This window comes from Chrysoperla carnea, chromosome 5 (genome assembly GCF_905475395.1).
Source record: "Chrysoperla carnea chromosome 5, inChrCarn1.1, whole genome shotgun sequence".
In the NCBI taxonomy this organism is placed as follows: Eukaryota; Metazoa; Arthropoda; class Insecta; order Neuroptera; family Chrysopidae; genus Chrysoperla; species Chrysoperla carnea.
The window spans coordinates 64,743,235-64,762,907 of record NC_058341.1 but is presented as its reverse complement, the minus strand read 5'-3'; the positions used below and the strand labels follow the sequence as shown (position 1 = coordinate 64,762,907).

Genomic DNA, 19,673 nt, shown 5'->3' with positions numbered 1-19,673 from the left:
TCGTTTGTTTTTTTGACGTCACGTAAATAACAAAAGATATTCACTTTGATATTCCTATATTAATACATACTATAAAATTTGCACCTAATTAACGCCCTCGTGGGTAAACAGTGATGTTTACAAAAAAATGTTTCAAACAAAAGTTTTTTATTTTTTTATAAGCAACATTTTTTACATTTAAACTTTTGTTCTATCTCTAACAGTTTACAAGATGGGTCCTGCGGACCCGAGACCCAATTGACCTATGATGCTCATTTACGAACTTGACCTCACTTTTTACGTCCTGAGTACGCTGTAAAAATTTCAGATCGATATCTTTTTTCGTTTTTGAGTTATCGTGTCCACAGACGGACGGACGGACGGACGGACGGACAACCGGAAATGGATTAATTAGGTGATTCTATGAACACCTATACCAAAATTTTGTTCGTAGCATCAATATTTTTAAGCGTTACAAATTTGGGACGAAACTTAAAATACTATGTATATTTCATATATACATGGTATAAAAATGGTTATTAATAAGTGGTGAAACTACTAGTGTATGAAATAACGCATATTGATCCCAAGAATTTTGTTTTCCGTTTGAATCAATATAACAAAATCATATTCAACAGCGTTCATGTTTCATAAATTTACTGAAGTTATCGGAACCGGAAGATTATTTTGGGGTGTCAACAATAAATTTGATAAAAAATTTGTCGAATCTTATCGTTTGAAATAAAACTCGAACAAGTGATATTTACAAAATTTAAAAAACATTCGACTAATTTTTCGGGTACAGAATCCCAAACTGGCCGTTAAAACATATCTAAGAACACTCTGCATTAAATTACCCCTTCCCATAGAGCCTTCTCTAAACTGATCCTATTTTGAAGATCGATGCCTATTTTTTATATGTTTTAGTTTATTCGGTTGCGGGATCCTAAACTTGCATTTTGAACATAGCTAAGAACAATCTTCATTAAATTACCTTTCAAACAAACAAACAAAAATCAAAATCGGTTCAATCGTTTGAGAGCTTCGATGCCACAGATAGACAGACTGACAAATAAATAAATGTTTTATTTTTGTGCTTCTTATTTTATTAAAAATTTGAATCTATGTTCAGAGCTGCCACTTAGTATATGTGAATCACCGCTAAGTATATGTGAATCATCTTGAATATTCGAAGATTCGAACACTTTTTAAATGATGCATTATCAAAGTCAAGTACATCACACTTTTTACCACACAGAAAAAACGCCTTAATTTCTTTCAATTTAGTTCTAAGTGTTACACAGTTTTTTATTAAGTTGTAAAAACATAGTACCAAAAAGTCGACCTCTCAGGGGCGTGTCTAATCCCCTTTTTTGGGGGTTGTTGTGGGTTTTAACCAGTTTTTTTTACAAATTACAAAAATAATATGTATAAAATATAAAAAATTCCACTAAAGGTTCTAGCTGATTTAATTTTGCATATTTCTGTTTTTTTTTTTTCGATTTTCTAGCTTCAAAATTGATTGAGATATGCATTATAAAATGGAATTTTTTTGCTCATACAATCAAAGGAAAAAGTATCCATCTTTTAAACCGTTAGAACAAAAGTTTAAATGTAAAAGTTATTCCTTATAAAAAAAATTAACAACTTTTATTTGAATCATTCTTTCGTAAACATACGAAAATTTTTGGAAGTATTTTCTAGAATTAAAGGAAAAAAAAAACCATATTGTAAAAAAAGGAGACAGAACCAAACTTTAAATGTAATCTTTATAAAAAATGTGCGACTGTATTGTTTAAAACTTACTTAGGGATGTTCCCTCGCCAGTAATAGAAAAAAATAAATTAGAAGATAAGGATCCGAATTTTTAGTATGTTGTTGTTAACAATACATATTATTAAATTGAAAAAAAATTTGGGTATCTTATCGATCAATTAAGAGAGTTTTTATTAATTAAAAATACACTAAATAACATACTCTCTCTTAATTGATCGATAAGATACCCAAATTTTTTTTTGATTTAATAATATGTATCGTTAACTACAACATACTAAAAAATTGGATCATTTTCTACTAATTAATTTTTTTCTATTACTGGTGAGGGAACTTCCTTAAAGAAGTTAAAAACAAAAATTTTTGCAATCTTGTCCAGGGGGTGGGAGCCACCCCTTCTTGTTAGTGGAAAAATTTAAGTTGAAAATGACAACGGGAATCGATATAGGAATATTGTGTGCAAAAAGTGTCATTGAAACATATTTCGAAAAGTCAATACTTTCGAATTTTTGGCGATTGAAATTCGAAGTATTTAACGTCAAATAATAGAAAATCTGACGTTTTTTGATATCGTACCACTTTTTAAATTATCGTACACTTTGAATATCGTACCCTTTGATATCTTTTTAAAGTCGCTATGTAAACTGCTGGACTTATTTTTTTCTTTTCAGTTTATATTTCACTCATTCGGGTTTTTTTAATTTTTGAAGCCTAAATGGCCGAGATTGCGGGTTCGAAACCAGGCAGTGTGACGGTGTGAGCAATTAAAATAAAAAATTAATGGGGGCAGTAGAATTGATCACATTGTCGTCGCTTGGATAAGAACGAAGTAACCGAATCCACCCACATCAAAATGTAATTGTAAACATGTATGTAGTTAAATAAATAAATAAAGATTAACAAATAATGATGTGGGTGGCCTCTGTTATAGGCGCATATGTCAGAGAAACGGAAGTTAAACCCCATTATTATATATTATTATTATTTTTTAAATATTTTTTTTTAAAGGAATAGTCCTTAAGAATAACTAGGAAGTAACCTGTAAATATAAACAATTGAGTTGGAATGTGATCTATGGTTACTATCGTAAATTATTTATTATAAATATTAAATTATTGACAAAATTAGAAAATGATAGTATAATTGCTAAATTTAAAATTATAAAATAAATTAATTTTAGACGATTTAAAATCAAAATTATTGTAAGTTATATTATTATGTTTTTTTAACAAATCAATTAATTAATAAAAATGGCTTCAAATCAAGATTCTGTGGAATCAGTAGATATTGACAATACAAAACAAGTACGTAGAGCTTCAAATCAAAGTTCTGTGGAATCCGTAGACATTGCCAATAGAAAACATGTACGTAGAGGACCACGTTGTAATAATAATAATAATAATAAACGAAATAGAACTTGTGGATGCTCATCAAGAATAAGAAAACCATCCACAGATCATTATAATTATAGATCATCATCCAAGTTGAAAAGTAACCGTATTCACAATCATTTGAAATCAAAACGTTCTTCTGATCATAACTGCTACAATAATAACACGAATACTAATGAAGAAAGTACCAAAGGTAAAAAAAACCGACATCTTACAAAAGTGAAAAAACGAACTCAAAAAGCACAACAAAATAAAATGACAGCTGAAGAGGCTCGCGAAATTATTCAAGCGTTTACAGATAGTGCAGAAAGAATAGCAAATGATATGAATAGACAATTCTAAAATTTAAATTCGTGAATTTTTGGTTAATTTATTTTCATTTTATTTTTAAATGTTATGTGATTAATTTCGTTAATAAAGTTTTCCTCAAGAATTTCTTCAAATCATTTACTTTTAGGCCGCTCAAAATAACTGAAAAAAGCTATTTCATAAACTTATTCAAAGGCTAGAAAAAACTAAAATAAACGAAGGTTTCGACATCTAGTTTAATACTCGCGCAGTCTCAAAAGTGATGGAGTTGCGATAATTAACGCTATATATAGCCATGGCTAAAGATATCCAAATTGTTCACTCTACATTTTTTTGGGGAATGACAACTTTTGTGTGAAAAAAATTGTTATAAAATCAATTAGTTTCAAGATATTGTAATTAGCATATAAATATATATATTTGAAGGTTTTTCCCGATTTTCAATTTTCCCTATAGAAAAAATATTTCCGACAATATTTTGTTTGAAACTTTTTTTCATAAAGTTGATGGTTTCCGAGATATTGGCCAAAAATCCTTATTTTGTTATGTATATATAGCGTTAATTACCGTAAGCCCAGTACTTCCGAGACTGCGCGTTATTAGGGTCCTAAAACTACACTCTTCTTTTTTTGCCTTTGAACAAGTTCACGCAAAAACATTATTTTGAACGGATCATGTATATTAATAATTAAATTTTATTGGTTTTTATTCATTTTTTTTTGTTTGTAGGACTGATTTATGATTCAAAAAATGGTTTAATATTTTATTGTAAAAATGAAAAACTTGGCAAAGATAAACTAAAAGAGTGGCTCTTAGATGAGCTTGACAAGATAAAAAAATTCAAATGTTTTGAAGATTTAGTATAGATAGACAATTACCTAATTAATTAAAGTGTTATGTGTGTTCATTCATTAAGTTTTTGCTGTTTTATATAAAATGAGATTAATTATTAATTAATATTTAATTAAAATTATTATAGTTGAATAAAAATGTAAAATAAATATACAATATACATATTAGTTACAATAAAATTATTTAAAAATTTCGAAAGTTTGAGTTTAACCTTGGTAGAACTAGACAAGGTATGCTCGATGTAGGACGAGTTTTGGTTCAGTAGGTGCATGTACCCAGTCAATGCCATTTTACCATTTTAGCATTTTCCCGCTTCCTGATTCAAATGTTGTAAAAAACATGAATACGTTTGTGAACAATCCTTGAGTGAAAAATAGTTCCTGACAATGAATAAAAAATAAATCTGGCATTTTGACTGGAAAAAATTACAATAGTGGATCTGAGGTTATAGATCGTTAGGGGGGCATGTAAATAACTTAAAAAAAATTAAGAGAATTTTTCGTTCCGCTGTTTTTGAGAAAATCCAAAAAAATGGGGAAAAAAAAATTGGAATGCGTTTTTCTCGGAATCTATTGATTTAAGGGAAAAGTTTTTCAAATAAAAAATGTAGAAGACACTGTCAGCTACATTTTATGTCATTGGAGCAACGTCATACGAGTTAAATTACAAAAAGGAGGTGGCGTTAAAGTATCAAAAAAAGGGTTTTCCACGGTTTTCATTAAGAAAAAATGATTTTTTTGTAAAAGTGTAAATAAAAAAGTTGTTTGACTCAAAAATAGCTTCAACTTTTATTTAAACAGTTTTTTTGTAAAACTTACCGTTTTTGAAATACAGCTTGCTAAAAAATCTGAAAGTTAAGTTTTTTAAAATTTTGAAAAGGATGTACTTGATTTCCTTTTTATTTTCTTGGTTTATTTTAAACATACATTGTTTTATTATAGCTCGGAAACGGTAAGTTTTTCATAAAAATTGTTTAAATAAAAGTTGAAGCTAATTTTGAGTCAAACAACTTTCTCATTTACACTTTTACAAAAACATCATTTTTTCTTAATGAAAATCGTGAAAAACCCTTTTTTTGATACTTTAACGCCACCTACTTTTTGTAATTTAACTCGTATGACGTTGCTTTAATGACATAAAATGTAGCTGACAATGTCTTCTACATTTTTTATTTGAAAAACTTTCCCCTTAAACCAATAGATTCCGAGAAAAACGCATTCCAAATTTTTTTTCCCATTTTTTTGGATTTTCTCAAAAACAGCGGAACGAAAAATTCTCTTAATTTTTTTTAAAGTTATTTACATGCCCCCCTAACGATCTATAACCTCAGAGTCACTATTGTAATTTTTTCCAGGTCCGGCCTTTTTTTCGTCTATATTGACTGAATCATATGTAATAAAAATCATTGATCAATTTGACAGCTTATATGGAATAGTGAAGGCGCTGAGTGCCTACAAAAAGATTCTTAAACTAGAACAAATTTGCAATTTTCTCTTATATAATTATGTGGGATTTTCTTTCGCTAAAGGCTCGAAAAAATGATGACTTATTTTCTATCGACTTATAAACTAATAATGGGCCGGAAAAATGATGAAACTTAATACTTACAACCGTGCTAGTTTCGTTGCTATTTCATAAAACGTATTATTATGTGCATAACATTAAAATATAGACTCATTCATACCTTCAAAATGAGTACCCTAATAAAAATATTTTTAATTGGTCAATCTACGCCTGTTTCAAACCAAGCGCTTCGCGCTGATCTTATGCATTATCATTTTTGTTTACAATTTTAATCATTTCAACAATTAACTCAGTCAATTGTTTGCTTTCACTTGTTTACATTTGTTCTATCTCATATGGTTTACAAGAGAGATCCTACAAGACCCAATTGACCTATATTGCTCATTTACGAACTCGACCTCACTTTTTACGTCCTGAGTACGCTCTAAAAATTTCAGCTTGATATCTTTTTTCGTTTTTGAGTTATCGTGTTCACAGACGGACGGAAGGACAACCGAAAATGAACTAAATTGGGTGATTTTATGAACACCTATACCAAAATTTTGTGCGTAGCATCAATATTTTTAGCGTTACAAACTTGGGACTAAACTTAGTATACCTTGTATATTATATATATACATGGTATAAAAAAGTGCATTGAAAACTTTTTTATTAAGGTTCACAGATAAAAATATATTATAAAGGTAATATAGCATTTTAACAGATTTAAAAAAATCGAAATTCAAAATTCAATATGCAATAGATTTCTTGATATTTTTCCATAATATATTATTAAAAGATGATAGAAAAAGATATCGTGATGAATTATACTAATAGCGGATAAAGGAATACATAAAATGTAGCCACTCTTAGGGAGTCCTCAATGACAGCTCCGATTTTGCTGATTTTTTTTCAAAATGATTCTTTCTGTATATTATTTAAAATCAGAAACATTTCAGAAGGGAGAAATAATCTGGAGAGGAGATAGGCAATGTCGCGACTGATATATCGACGCTCAGCCTGAATCGCTCATGGTGGAAGTTTGAAATTTCGAGAAGATATTGATTTTATACTGTAGATGTGTGCAAATAATTTCTATTGGAATAGTTGGTTTTTTTTTTATGTCAGTTTTTTTTTATTGCAAAAAAACTTTTCAAAAATTGTTTCATAGGTATGAAAAAAATAGTAGTCATTGAAATGAATGTTTTTTTGTTTTTATCTAGTAAATAAAATTATTTGACAAATTATACATTCTATTTGTTTCTACATTCTGTTAAAATTTCTAAAATTTAATCATTATTCAAAATTAAAGTATTTATGGCTTCGCATACTTCATTAGATGCCCAAGTCTGTTCCTGTGGCTGTTGTAAGCCACGACGGAGAAGAATGCAGAGGAGTCGACGAAGACGTTCAAGATCTCCATATCGAAGGCGTAGAAGTTGTTCAAGACCACGCCGAAGAAGCCCATGCCCAACCAGAAGAAGGTCAATACGTAGAAGATCACGACGTCGAGTTAAATACTGTAAACCAGGAGTATGTGTGGTATGTGGCCAGAGTCCATGTGCAAAAAGCTGTAGTTGTGGTTGTAACAAATGTCGATGTGTAGAGTGTAATAAAGCAGCAATAACTCCCTCTGATTGTAATACATCTTCAAATGCATTCATGAACTTTTTAAGTGCGTATAAACGTAAATGTGGATGTAATAGGAATATTGTTAATATTGCTGCAGAAGCAGGACGTATCTGGAATGATATGAGTGACGAAGAACGTGAAGAATACAATTATAAGAGTCCTAGGTAAAGTGAAATATTTTTAATGATGTAATTATAGCCAACGGCCAGTCAGCCAGTAATTTTTGTGAAATTTGAGATATTGACTTTCACATTATAATCTATAATCCAATTAATCTACGGAGGGCCCAATGTTAAATTTGATAAAATTGCTATCAGAAAATAAAAAATAAATGTGTTATAGAAGAAAACAAGCCAAGAAACATAGTGTTTTTTATTTACGGTTAATCAATGCCTAAGTTAACAGAAAATTTGCTAAAGTCAAAAAAACATTTCTTGCGATTAAAAAAAATATGACTTCCAATGCACAAAAATTAAATGGGAAAGTTCTAGATCTCAAAAAAACCAATCGATTGACGTCTGGTAATTCCGATTTGGATACGTAGATGTCGAGAAAACGTGAAAAAATGAGCAATAGTTTTTACATTTGCTTATAGCTTTTTTCTTTTTTGATTTTAAAGTTGCTATTTAGTGAAGTTATGAGTAATAGTTACTGAGTAATTTTGAAATATTCTTCGAGCATAATGCTACTGAAATAGCAAGTAAAAATTTTCCATTTCTGGTGCCGAAATCGGGCCTCGAAAAAAGTGCATTTTTTGCGATGCAGAAACTCTCGATTTTAACGGGATCATGGCTGCCGTTACACGAACGATAACAATTGCAAATTTTTTTAAAAATATTTAGTAAGTTTTTATTAGTTAAGTGTGCAAGTTTCAGAGCTCTAGCAATTTTACTTTTTACCGAAAAACCCATCCCAAGAAATGCACTTTTTCGTTACTCGATTTCGGAATCAAAAATTAAAAACTTTCACTTGCTGCTAAAATATCATGCTCAAAAAAGTCCCTCTACCAACGGGAAATTGAAGATTTGTCAACCGTCGATTACTCATAGCTTCATTAAATAGCACTTTTAAAATCGAAAAAGAAAAAAAGATATAAGCAAATGTAAAAACGACTATTTTCGCTCATTTTTTTCTAGTTTTCTCGCATCTACTCATCCAAATCGGACTTACCAGACGTCAATCGATAAGTTTTTTTGAGATCTAGAACTTTCCCATTTAATTTTTGTGCATTGGACTTTAACTTGTTTTTAATCGCATGAAAACCGTTTTTTTTTTACTTTTGTGAATTTTCTCTGGTAACTTAGCCATTGATTAGCTGTGAACATAAAACGCTATATTTCTTGGCTTTTTTTCTTCTATAAAAACGTATTTTTTGTTTTCTGATAACAATTTTGTCATTCGTTTCGTAAATTAATTTTATCCATGATACGCCAATACTCGTTGAAATATACTGATCAAATCATTCCAATCCAAGATATTTCTATTCCATTTTCTAAGTTTTTTTAATTTATAATATTTCATTCATTGATAAATCATTTGATAAAAAGATTTCGAAAAACATATCTATAGTCATATTTATTTTCCGTGAACCAATGGTAAAATTAATTTTTATGTTAAATTTTCGGCAAGCTCCTGCAGAGGAATCATCCAGAAGGGGGGGAAGGGGGATGTTTCAAACTTTTGTTCGTCGTGTTTAAGTCATAAAGTCAATAAAGACTTTTTTTGAGCAAGAGAACATTTTATCATTATAATGTAGGCGCTGAGTGGATTTCGTGTGCTTTTTCAGGCCCTACTGAACAAGAAATGTATTTCAACGTATATTGACCCACCGAATCCACTGAAATAAAGAATTAATTTATGCGGCTATAACTCGTAAACTATTGAAAATTTACCAAAACAATTTTTTACGAAAAAAATTTTTTACATTGAAACTTTTTTCTATCCCTAACGGTTTACAAGATGAAATTTTGCGAAAAATCGTATAACTCCTATAAAAACCGGCTTGAATTTTAACAGTTTTGGTTACTTCCAGGTCAAAATCGGCAAAACCTGAAATAAAAGGTCTAAATTTTCGAGGTTTTTCTCATTTTTCGGCAAGATCCGGTCGTTTGCCGGGTTGAAAACTTCGATTTAACATTGCAAACAACATATCAAAAAAACAAACATACCTAATTTGATGCAACGTGAACCCCCTTTTCATGTATAATTTGATTGAACCAGAATTTATTAATTTGAAAATTGAGATATTTGAAAAAATAAAAAAGATTCTTAAACTATATAATTATGTGAGGTCTTCTTTCGCTAAGGGCTTGATTACTAATAGCGGGCCGGAAAAATGATAAAAATTAATAATTAGTATTTTTATGTGTATAACATTAAAATTTAGACCCACACGTTTAAAATGAGGACCTTAAAGTACAAAAATATTATTTATCATGGCCAATCTACGGGTACGTTTCAGTTCAAGCGTTGCGTGCCGCCTTGTGCAATATCGTTTTTGTTTACAGAAGAATAAAATGGTACCCATTTATTTTGATAAATTTTTAATAGTTTAGGAGCTACGGCCGTATAAACAATTAATTCCTGTTGACACCCAAATTCACTTCATTAAGGGCTTATTGTAAAAATAGATGGGAAAGTTTCATCCGCCTTTAATTTTTTACGTTATTTTTTTTAAGTTTCACATAAAATGTATTCTGCATTGATTTTTTATAATCAATTAGTTAAAAAAATTATTTAAATTTAATTTTTTGTTATTAGACAAAAAATACCGAAGAACATTTTTTGTTAATTTGAGCCTCAATTATATGATAAAATATATATTTCGAAGCAATTCAGTCAATATTTTTAATATGTTTAAAAAAAATTAGTTTAAGCAATATCCTACCGAGTTACCCCCGGCAACCTTCACTTTTACGTTCAGGAGCATGTTTTAAACGGGATTCTGCAAAAATTTTCCATGCGAAAATTATATTCATGCTCAATGACAAATTTTACCGGGTCTAATTTAATTTGATGAGTTGATTTACTTTAAATTTACGCTGTTTTTTTAATATGTTTGTATGGTTTTTAAGGAAAGGGAAACTTCAGATAAAGCATTACGATACATCAAACAAAGAAGGGCAACAGATAGGAAAAAACGTAGTGTTAAAATACATATATAATCCGAAAGAAAATAATTTAAAAAATGGAGAAATTATGAAATATTCTAATTATTTAAATAAATCAATTCATAAAATATCCAGATTGTTACTAGCAACACCATTTAATATCGGTGCAGATGAAGAAGCATCATTTACTTATTATTAGAATGTTAGTACCTAAACTAAAAAACTTTATTTATAATTTTTTGGAACTATGGCTTTACTTAAATTAATGAAAATTGTTGAAAAAAATGTATAATACAGTAGAGATTATCCAAAACTATTTTGAAAAACTATATTCAAAAAATGTCAATCATAATGTTTTATTTCGCATGTGTATTGTAATTTAAGCTATGCATAATAAATTCGCGCTCGCGTATTCATATTGACTTTTTTTTAATCAATTCTTTATACATATAATAGTCTATACAGTACAGAAGGGGGGGGGGGTGATTTCGTCATTTCGTGAATAATACTCTTACGAAACGTTGTGAGTAGCTTCATTTCAGTGTAACCTACAACGTTTACATTTATGAAAAATATTGGGCAAAAAATAAAAATTTTTTTAAGAAACTTCAAAATTTGAATTTTTATTATAAAAATCCTTTCTTGGAATCTGAAAAGACTCTGAAGTGACTCCCTCAATCAAGAGAGAGTTTGCAAGGAAAGACTAAGTCTTCAGAAACTTGAATGTTACTTGAAATTTATGTGTATTTAAATACATCGATAAAAAATATCTGAAAATCTGATATCAGTTTTGAGAAAATTATTTTAATTAAACTGTGCCCTCTTTGATGGACCTGGTTGGTCCAAGACGTCGCCTTTTGAGATGTCAGCCCAGTAAGTAATATGACGTCTTAGTGAGTGCTTAAAGAGCTCTTATTTACGATTTGAACGCCTCTAATTATCAAGGTACCCAAGGGGAAGGGGAAGATACACGCTAGGGACGTCATACTTGGGTATCGCCATAAAGATTACATATAAAGCTTTGTTTTGCTAAAAGGAGATGTGCAACCTTTGAATACAATCTTTGATTGCTTATTAAAACTTCTTTAAAAAACGTTTTTTAATCAATTTTAATATCATTTTCCAATTTTGTCATGGTATCAAGTCTAATTTTACATTTTTATGGGTAATCCTTATGGCCAATTCGACATAAGGATTATCCCCCATTATGTCCATTCATAAAATCATTACAAACAATAACAAATCTTTCCAACTTTTTGAATCGTTATATCTCAGAATCTCAGATATCAGGTTGCTGTTGGGAAAAAAGTAATGTGACATTTTTTATATTTATTTGATCTACAATTTTCGCCTGAACTAATTTTATGATAAAACATGTTTCGCTGAAAATCGTTAAAAACCGGTTTTTGTGGCCTTTGACCCCGCGTAAATTTTTTTCCATATCTCGGATCGATGAGCACTTTTTAGATTACATTTATGATGGTGTTTTGATCAATTTTTGTTTAAATTGACCGGATTTAATATTGAAGGTGATCGGTTAAAGATCATTTTTTTAGAAATAATAAACGGGGCAACAATTAGAGATAAAATAACTTTTATTCATCTTCTCCCTTCTGGTACATTTTTTCGACTAAAAACATGGGAATCTCTGTTCTAATATTAACACAAATAAGTCCTAAAAAATCGACTTGAACATTTGAACATTATCACACATTCGTGCCATTCTTAAAAAAATAGTCCCACATTGATCTTATTGGCTTAAGGAACATACAAATTATTCCAGTAGTAGAGGCTGTTGGAACATGCAATCTGAAATTTATTTCCCATTAATTAAATAGGTATTTCAGTAATGATTTGTGTTTTTATTAAAGTGATGACATTCAAATAACGGTAGGAGTTTCCCCAGAATTCAACGATGGCATAGTCGGGCTGGCGGGGGAGGATAATGTAGTGGAGTTGGGCTACCGTCCAGGGAATCGAGATGAAATTGATCCATCTATTCATGACGAATCAAGCAACGAACCAGATAATGTACAACGCGCATAAAATAAAATGTTTTAGTAAACAAATATTAGTAAAATATTTTGTATAAGAATTTTATATAAGGATTTCTGTAAAATTGTGGTGTTAAATTGTGTGATCTGTAAATTTTATTATTTTTTAACAATAAATTTTTTATTTTTGTAATAATATTTGTAATTTTAATTACGCAAGACAACATTTAAAGTAGTACGAGCACCAAATCAATTTTAGATTGAAATTATTTGTACCTTATTTTCAACTTTGATGATAAATTTTGTTATAACTTCATGGAATGTAGACGGAAAAATAAGAATAACATTTTTCGATACCTGCCTTGGTTTTCCGAAAATCGACAGCTAAATAATTTTAAAAAATTTTAATTTTCGGTATTTTGAAAATTACGCCAGCTATTGAAAATTTTTTTTCTTACTTTTCGTTGTATTGTGCGTACATCCTTAAAGTAATAAAAACTTTTTAATTTTTTTATAAACAGGCAACTATTATATTCAAACTTTTGTTCTATCTATTACGGTTTACAAGACGAATCCTACGAGCCCAAGACCCCATAGACCTATGTTGCTCATTTACGTACTCGAGTTCACTTTTTACGGCCTGATTACGTTATAAAAATCTCAACTCGATATCTCTTTTCGTTTTTGACTTACAAAAGGAAGTGGACTAATAAGCTGATTTTTATGAAAATATATACCAAAATTTTGTTTGTATCATAAATATTTCTAAACGGTACAAACTTGGGACTCGTTCAAGTTCAGTTTAGACACTTATATTTCTATAGACAAAAAATTAGTAATAAATATATTTCAGTCTAGGCAAAAAATTAGTAAATAGTGGAGAACCGTGGAATAATTTTCTAAAGAGTGGAGGAGAACCGTAAGATTTATACCTCGGAATTCAAGTACAGAGAATGAATCTTTATAAAAACTGTGCGACTGCAAGCTTATTTAAAGAAGTTAAAAACAAAAATTTGTGTGATCTAGCCTAGGGGCTCCCACCACCACTCCTCGGGGGTGGAAAAATGTATGCTGTAAATGACAACGGGAATCGATATAGGGATGAATTCTAAGCAAAAAGTGCCATTGAAACATATTTCGAAAAGTCAATACTCCGAGTTATTGACGATGGAAATTCGGAGATTTAACGTCAAATAATAGAAAAATTTGACGTTTTTGAAAAAAGTATATCGTACACTTTTTAAAGTACTATAAATAACCTTGAAAATGAAAAAAGTTTGAAGTCATTTGCATAAAAATTGACGATTAAGTTATGATGAAAACAAAGGTTATCGGAACTTTCCTTGTATTTTATATTAAGTACAAAAACTAATGAATTTACCACGGGAGCAAAAATTAATGCATGCCGTATTCTAATTAACTTTATTTAGGTACTGGCAACAAACTAAAACAGTTTTAACAGTTTCGGATAAATGCTTTTTGTAATATTGCAATTTAAATGCAAAAAACTTTTTCGAAAATACAAAAAATGTCTTTATCGTTAAATAACTCGAAAAATAATAAAGTTACAGAAAAAAGTTTCGGGGGAAAAAATTTAACTATTTCTCAGAAAAATATTTTACCTTCTAAAGTACTTTAAAAAGTGTATGATATACTTTTTTCAAAGTATATCGTAAAATTTTTCTATTATTTGACGTTAAATACATCGAATTTCGGAAAGTATTGACTTTTCGAAATATGTTTCAATGACACTTTTTGCTTAGAATTCATTCCTATATCGATTCCCGTTGCCCTTTAAGTAAGCTTTTAACAATGCAGTCGCACAGTTTTTATAAAGATTCATTCACTTTCCTGGATTCTGAATTTTTAAGATATTTATACCTTATGGCTCTCTGTTAAAAATAATGCAAACACTTACATCCAACACTTTTTATACAGGGTATTTCAACAATTAACTCAGTCAAGTAATTGTTTTCATTTATTAATAATCGATTTTAATTTTTGACTACCTGTCTGTTGATAGATAGTCAACGATATCAAGTAAACGACATTTTAAAGAAAAATTACATTCTTGTTTATTACTAAAAAATGTTTTATTTGTGCATTCAAATAAAAAGATTTCTATGCGTATGTACGTTTAATTCATTTTTGTGCGTAAAAACCAGAATAAAATAGGGAATAATAATATATTTTTTTTATATTTTTAATTCATTGTTTACACTGTTATAACAAAGTAAAAAATATAAATACTGTTTAAAAATGCTGTAATTAAGTGTAAAAAATATTTACATTATAAAGAGATATTTAAACGCAATTTTTTGGAGCTTTCTGTTGATGACGTATAAGTACGTGATCTGTCAATTGGTGACAGTTCAATGTACAATTTACACTTTAAAAAAATGAATTTACAACACAGAATTTACGCTCGTTATTATTAAGTTTTCTAATAAAAAGCCGTAGAATAATATAATTTAATGAAATACCATACAAAATGTAAGTAATTAATATCATACAGTATGTCAACAAATTTGACAAGTCCGTACTTTGATGCCACGACCGTATAAAAATTTGAATTTCCGTTTTAGAAATTTTTAAATGCCCTCACTGAATTTGTACTGCTATTAATTAATTTCAAGTAATTAAAAAGATATTAATTACTAAAATAATGGTTTAGTTGAAATGTCCAGTCATTAAAGTTACGGAAGAAAAATATTTGAACCAAATTTAAATTTCATGAATATTCCCTATTCTCGCATGCATACGGTGGTCCGTTATGTGTTATTATATGTTTCACTAAATTAATTCTTTTGCTAAATATTTTATTACAAATATCACAAAATATGGCACGCCATTTTACTATTTAATAGGCAAATTTTTATCGAGAAAAAAATTAATTAATTATTTTTTTTCAATCAGAAATTTTATATTTTATATTATATATTTTGTAAAATAAATCTTAGTAAAAGAGAGATTGATATAAGATAGGATGAGAAAAGAGAGATGAGAATTAAAATTATGATGATAACATAATAAAAATGTATTTTTATTATGTATCATCATAATAATAATGTATTATTATTATGATGATACATAATAATAATACATTTTTATTATGTTATCATCATAATAAAAATGTATTATTATTATGATGATACATAATAATAAATCAGTTAATTTTATTTGAATTAGATTTAAAAAAAATTATTGAATTAAAATTATGTACATAATGGAAATAGAGAATTAAAATTATGTACATAATAAAAATGATTGAATTAAAATTATGTACATAATGGAAATATATCGCACGCCGTTTTACTATTTAATATGAATTAAAATTATGTACATAATAAAAATGATTGAATTAAAATTATGTACATAATAAAAATGATTGAATTAAAATTATGTACATAATGAAAATGATTATTATTATGATGATAACATAATAATAATGTATTATTATTGCGATCATTTTTTTTCGGACATTAAATAGTAAAATGGCGTGCCATAACAAAAATAAAAGTTTTCCTCCAGTATGTGTCCGTTTGTGAAGAAATAAATAGATTTTTTGTGTAAATTTTTTATCACAGATATCGCAGGGAAAAGGTTTTTCAACAGTATGAAGTCGTTTATGTTGAACTAAATTAATCCGTTGGCTAAATGCTTTATCACACTCATCACATACATAAGGTTTTTCCCCAGCATGAAGTCGTTTGTGTCTAGTTTCAGTTTCTTCGAACATTTCATCATAATCCTCATCTTTAATTATGAGTTCTGAATGCAATTCTTTTTCAATTTTCATTTTATTAGTCTCGACATTGTTACATATTTCACTCACATTGTTAGATGAATAAAATTCCTCAAACATTTCATCATTTTCTACATATTTAATTTTTATTTCTAAGACATAATTTTTCAATTTTCACATTTTCATCTAAATCTTATTTACCATAAAAATAAATATTGTAAATAAATTATATATAAACCAATTGCAATTCAAAATTTAAAACTTCCTTACCATTCATTTTTTATAGACTGTGCTCCTTTTATTTCGTTTTATGATATCGAAAAAAAAAAAAAATAATATTTTTAACTTGACAAAACTAACCTCAACGTCCTCAACACAGCTATGTAAAAAAAAAAACCGACTTCAAAAGAAACAATTCAAAAACAAATTAATATTCACTAAAAAGTAAAAAATAACGAAAATATAATGCATTTACAATTATTTTTATTTTGGGAGTCGGTGTCAACCAAGGAAACAACTGTGACAGAACACTTTGCTACATTAACTTGGCTGACACCGACTCCAAATATAACAATTTGTAACTGCATTATATTTTTGTTATCTTTTACTTTTTAGTGCATATTAATTTGTTTTTGAATTTTTTTTTTTTTTTAAGTCGGTTTTTTTGACCTATATGATTTATTTTATGATTTTTAGTGAAGTAAACTAACTAATTTATCACTAAAAAAAGAATCATCGAAATCGGTTGTGGTGATACTGAGTTATTCGTCCATTTGTCGCCCACATACTTAATGCAAATTTAAGACTTATATGGTTTTCACATGGATAACATTGTCAGAAATGAACCAAATTGAAATACGATCACATGAGAAGCACGAGCTTTCAAATAGATAAAAAAATAATCAAAATCGGTTCACTCAGTCAAAAATTCTGAGGTAACAAACATAAAAAAAAAAATACAGACGAATTGAGAACCTCTTCCATTTTGTTTGAAGTCAGTTAACAAGAAAAAACTTTAATCAAGAACATATATATATATAAAAGGACGTGAAACTCGAGTGGAGAGAGTAGCAGGTTAAAAGGCGCCGGATAATTATTTTCGTTTGACAACGATGTCATAAAACGAGGTATCCGAGAACGAGAACAGTATACTGGGCTGCGTTTCGTTTTAACCAGCTGACTAAAAAGGATCGGCTTCTCAGTATACTGAATAAATGTCATATCTTACAGAAGTCTCAGTGTATATCGGAACATACCCACTTAGGCTGCGTTCCGATATACACTGCGAGCACAGCTCAGTGCTCTTACTGCAAAGAAAATCGTTCCGATATGGATTACCAGTTCACTGCAGCTCCGTATACTTAGCAGATAAAATTGTTATTGTTCACTCAAACTATTTCCATTCATTTGGGAATCGTTTCGGAGGATTTGGGACTGCGAAATTTTGATAACATGCAGGGCCGGATTTAAAATTTTGCCGCCCTTGGGCAGTCGAATAAATGCCGCCCCATCACTGAAATTTCACTCAAAGTTATATAGATTTGATATCTTATTTAAAAAAAATTAAAATATTTAATGAATTGCAAATAATTTATTATGCTTATTATATACTCAATATAATGTAAGAAAATATGTTTTTGTTCTTAGAACTACAAATTTTGCACTAAGCTTGACTCATAATTATATAACAATAATTTTTTTCACAGACAAACACGTCTGACTTTTTGATTTGCAAATTGGTCGATTAAATCATCACAATTCAAACGTTGAAGTACGTCCGATTCGATGCATAGAATAGCTAAGCTATTGAGTCTATTTGCACTCATTGTAGAACGCAAGTAGTTTTTAACTCTTTTTAAACAAGAAAAAGATCGTTCTGCGCTACAGTTTGTTACAGCTAAAGTAATGAAAATTCGATATGCAATTTCTACGTTCGGAAACTCAGTGTAAAGGTCGTTTGCTCGTAAATGTTTCAGAATATCAGAAGGTGAATTTCGTTCCACCTGTTTTTCAGTGCAATAAGCATGGAAGTGCACAAACTCATCATCTAATGAGGACTCAAGATCTGAAGAATAAATATTTTTTAAATGTTTAGCTCGTTTTCGAATCTCTCTATTATCCAGATTGCCAAATTCAATTAAAACTGAGAACGTTTTCTGAATCTTCTGAATGACATTAAAAGTATTGATTCTAAAGTGGTCTCGACCTGACAATTGTACATCTCCATCCCGCGATTCATCAGCATGTAATTTTCTCTTTCTTTTTCTAGACACTGTTGTTTTATACTCTTTCATCTCTTTTTTCCACTTTCCAAATTTTACCGCCCTAGAAAATTTGCCGCCCTGGGCACTAGCCCCGAAAGCCCCTAGTGTAAATCCACCACTGATTACATGCAATAATGATATATTTTTAAGTCGCATTACCTCCTAAAGCTAACCATTTTCGAAAAAATAATTAAATAAAAAAATGTTGGTTTTTTTATGAGGATCAACTTTCTAATTTAAACTGTTATTCTATCTCTTACCGTTTAGGATCTAAATTGATTGTTAAAGCTACTCGGAAATCTAGGTTCAATTAGATGACAGAACATAATGTCCCCATTAAACCATACAGGCAAAACTCTCAACCGGATAAAATACTTTTAACAGGCAAAATCAGTTAAAACTACTTTTGGCCGGAGGCTTTCGGTAATAGTATACTTTTGACTGAAATGACAAAACAGTCAAAAGTATTTTTGACCAATGAAGGTGTCCAAAAGTGGTTTTGACTAGCTGATTTTTGCTTAATTTTATTTCAATTATTATATCATGTATGTATGAAATAAATCAAAGCATATTAAGTTTAGTCCCAAGTTTGAACTGCTTAAAAATAAATTGATGCTACTAACAAAATTTTGGTATAGGTTTTATAAAATCGCCTTGGTAGAACATTTTCGGTTGTCAGTCTGTCTATCTGCCCGTCTGCATCTGCTTATGGACACGATAACTCAAAAACCAAAAGAGATATCAAGTTGAAATTTTTATAGCGTGCTCAGGACGTAAAAAGTGAGATTAAATCCTTATGAGCAATATAGGTCAATTGGGTCATGGGTTCGTAGGTCCCATCTTGTAAATCGTTAGAAGAAACAATAATTTAAATGTAGAAAATGTTCCTTATAAAACAAAATCTTTTGTTTGAACAACTGGCGAACGGAAATTATCTACCGTATATGCTATTTAGTGCATATAAACAAAGGAATGCTAAGTTTACGTTTTTCTGGCAAACATTGAGTTAAAATAAATACACAAGTTAATAATTTTTATAGAAAAATTTATTAAGACGTATTTTTAAGTAAATTCGATGTTGATTTATAAAAACAATTTAAGTATTTAGTTACAATAATAAT

General features: G+C 29.1%; 2 protein-coding genes across 2 annotated transcripts; both read left to right on the top strand.

Moving 5' to 3' along the window:
- Positions 1–2,958: 2,958 nt before the first annotated feature.
- Positions 2,959–4,382, top strand: LOC123300879 (uncharacterized protein DDB_G0286379-like). Its single transcript, XM_044883542.1, has 2 exons — positions 2,959–3,336; positions 4,182–4,382. Exons 1-2 carry the CDS (start codon positions 3,003–3,005, stop codon positions 4,316–4,318), a joined length of 471 nt encoding a protein of 156 aa, XP_044739477.1. The 5' UTR covers positions 2,959–3,002; the 3' UTR covers positions 4,319–4,382.
- Positions 4,383–7,043: 2,661 nt separating this feature from the next.
- On the top strand, positions 7,044–12,739 carry LOC123300763. The gene is made up of 2 exons (XM_044883410.1): positions 7,044–7,603; positions 12,421–12,739. Exons 1-2 carry the CDS (start codon positions 7,125–7,127, stop codon positions 12,593–12,595), a joined length of 654 nt encoding a protein of 217 aa, XP_044739345.1. The 5' UTR covers positions 7,044–7,124; the 3' UTR covers positions 12,596–12,739.
- The last annotated feature ends 6,934 nt before the right edge of the window (positions 12,740–19,673 follow it).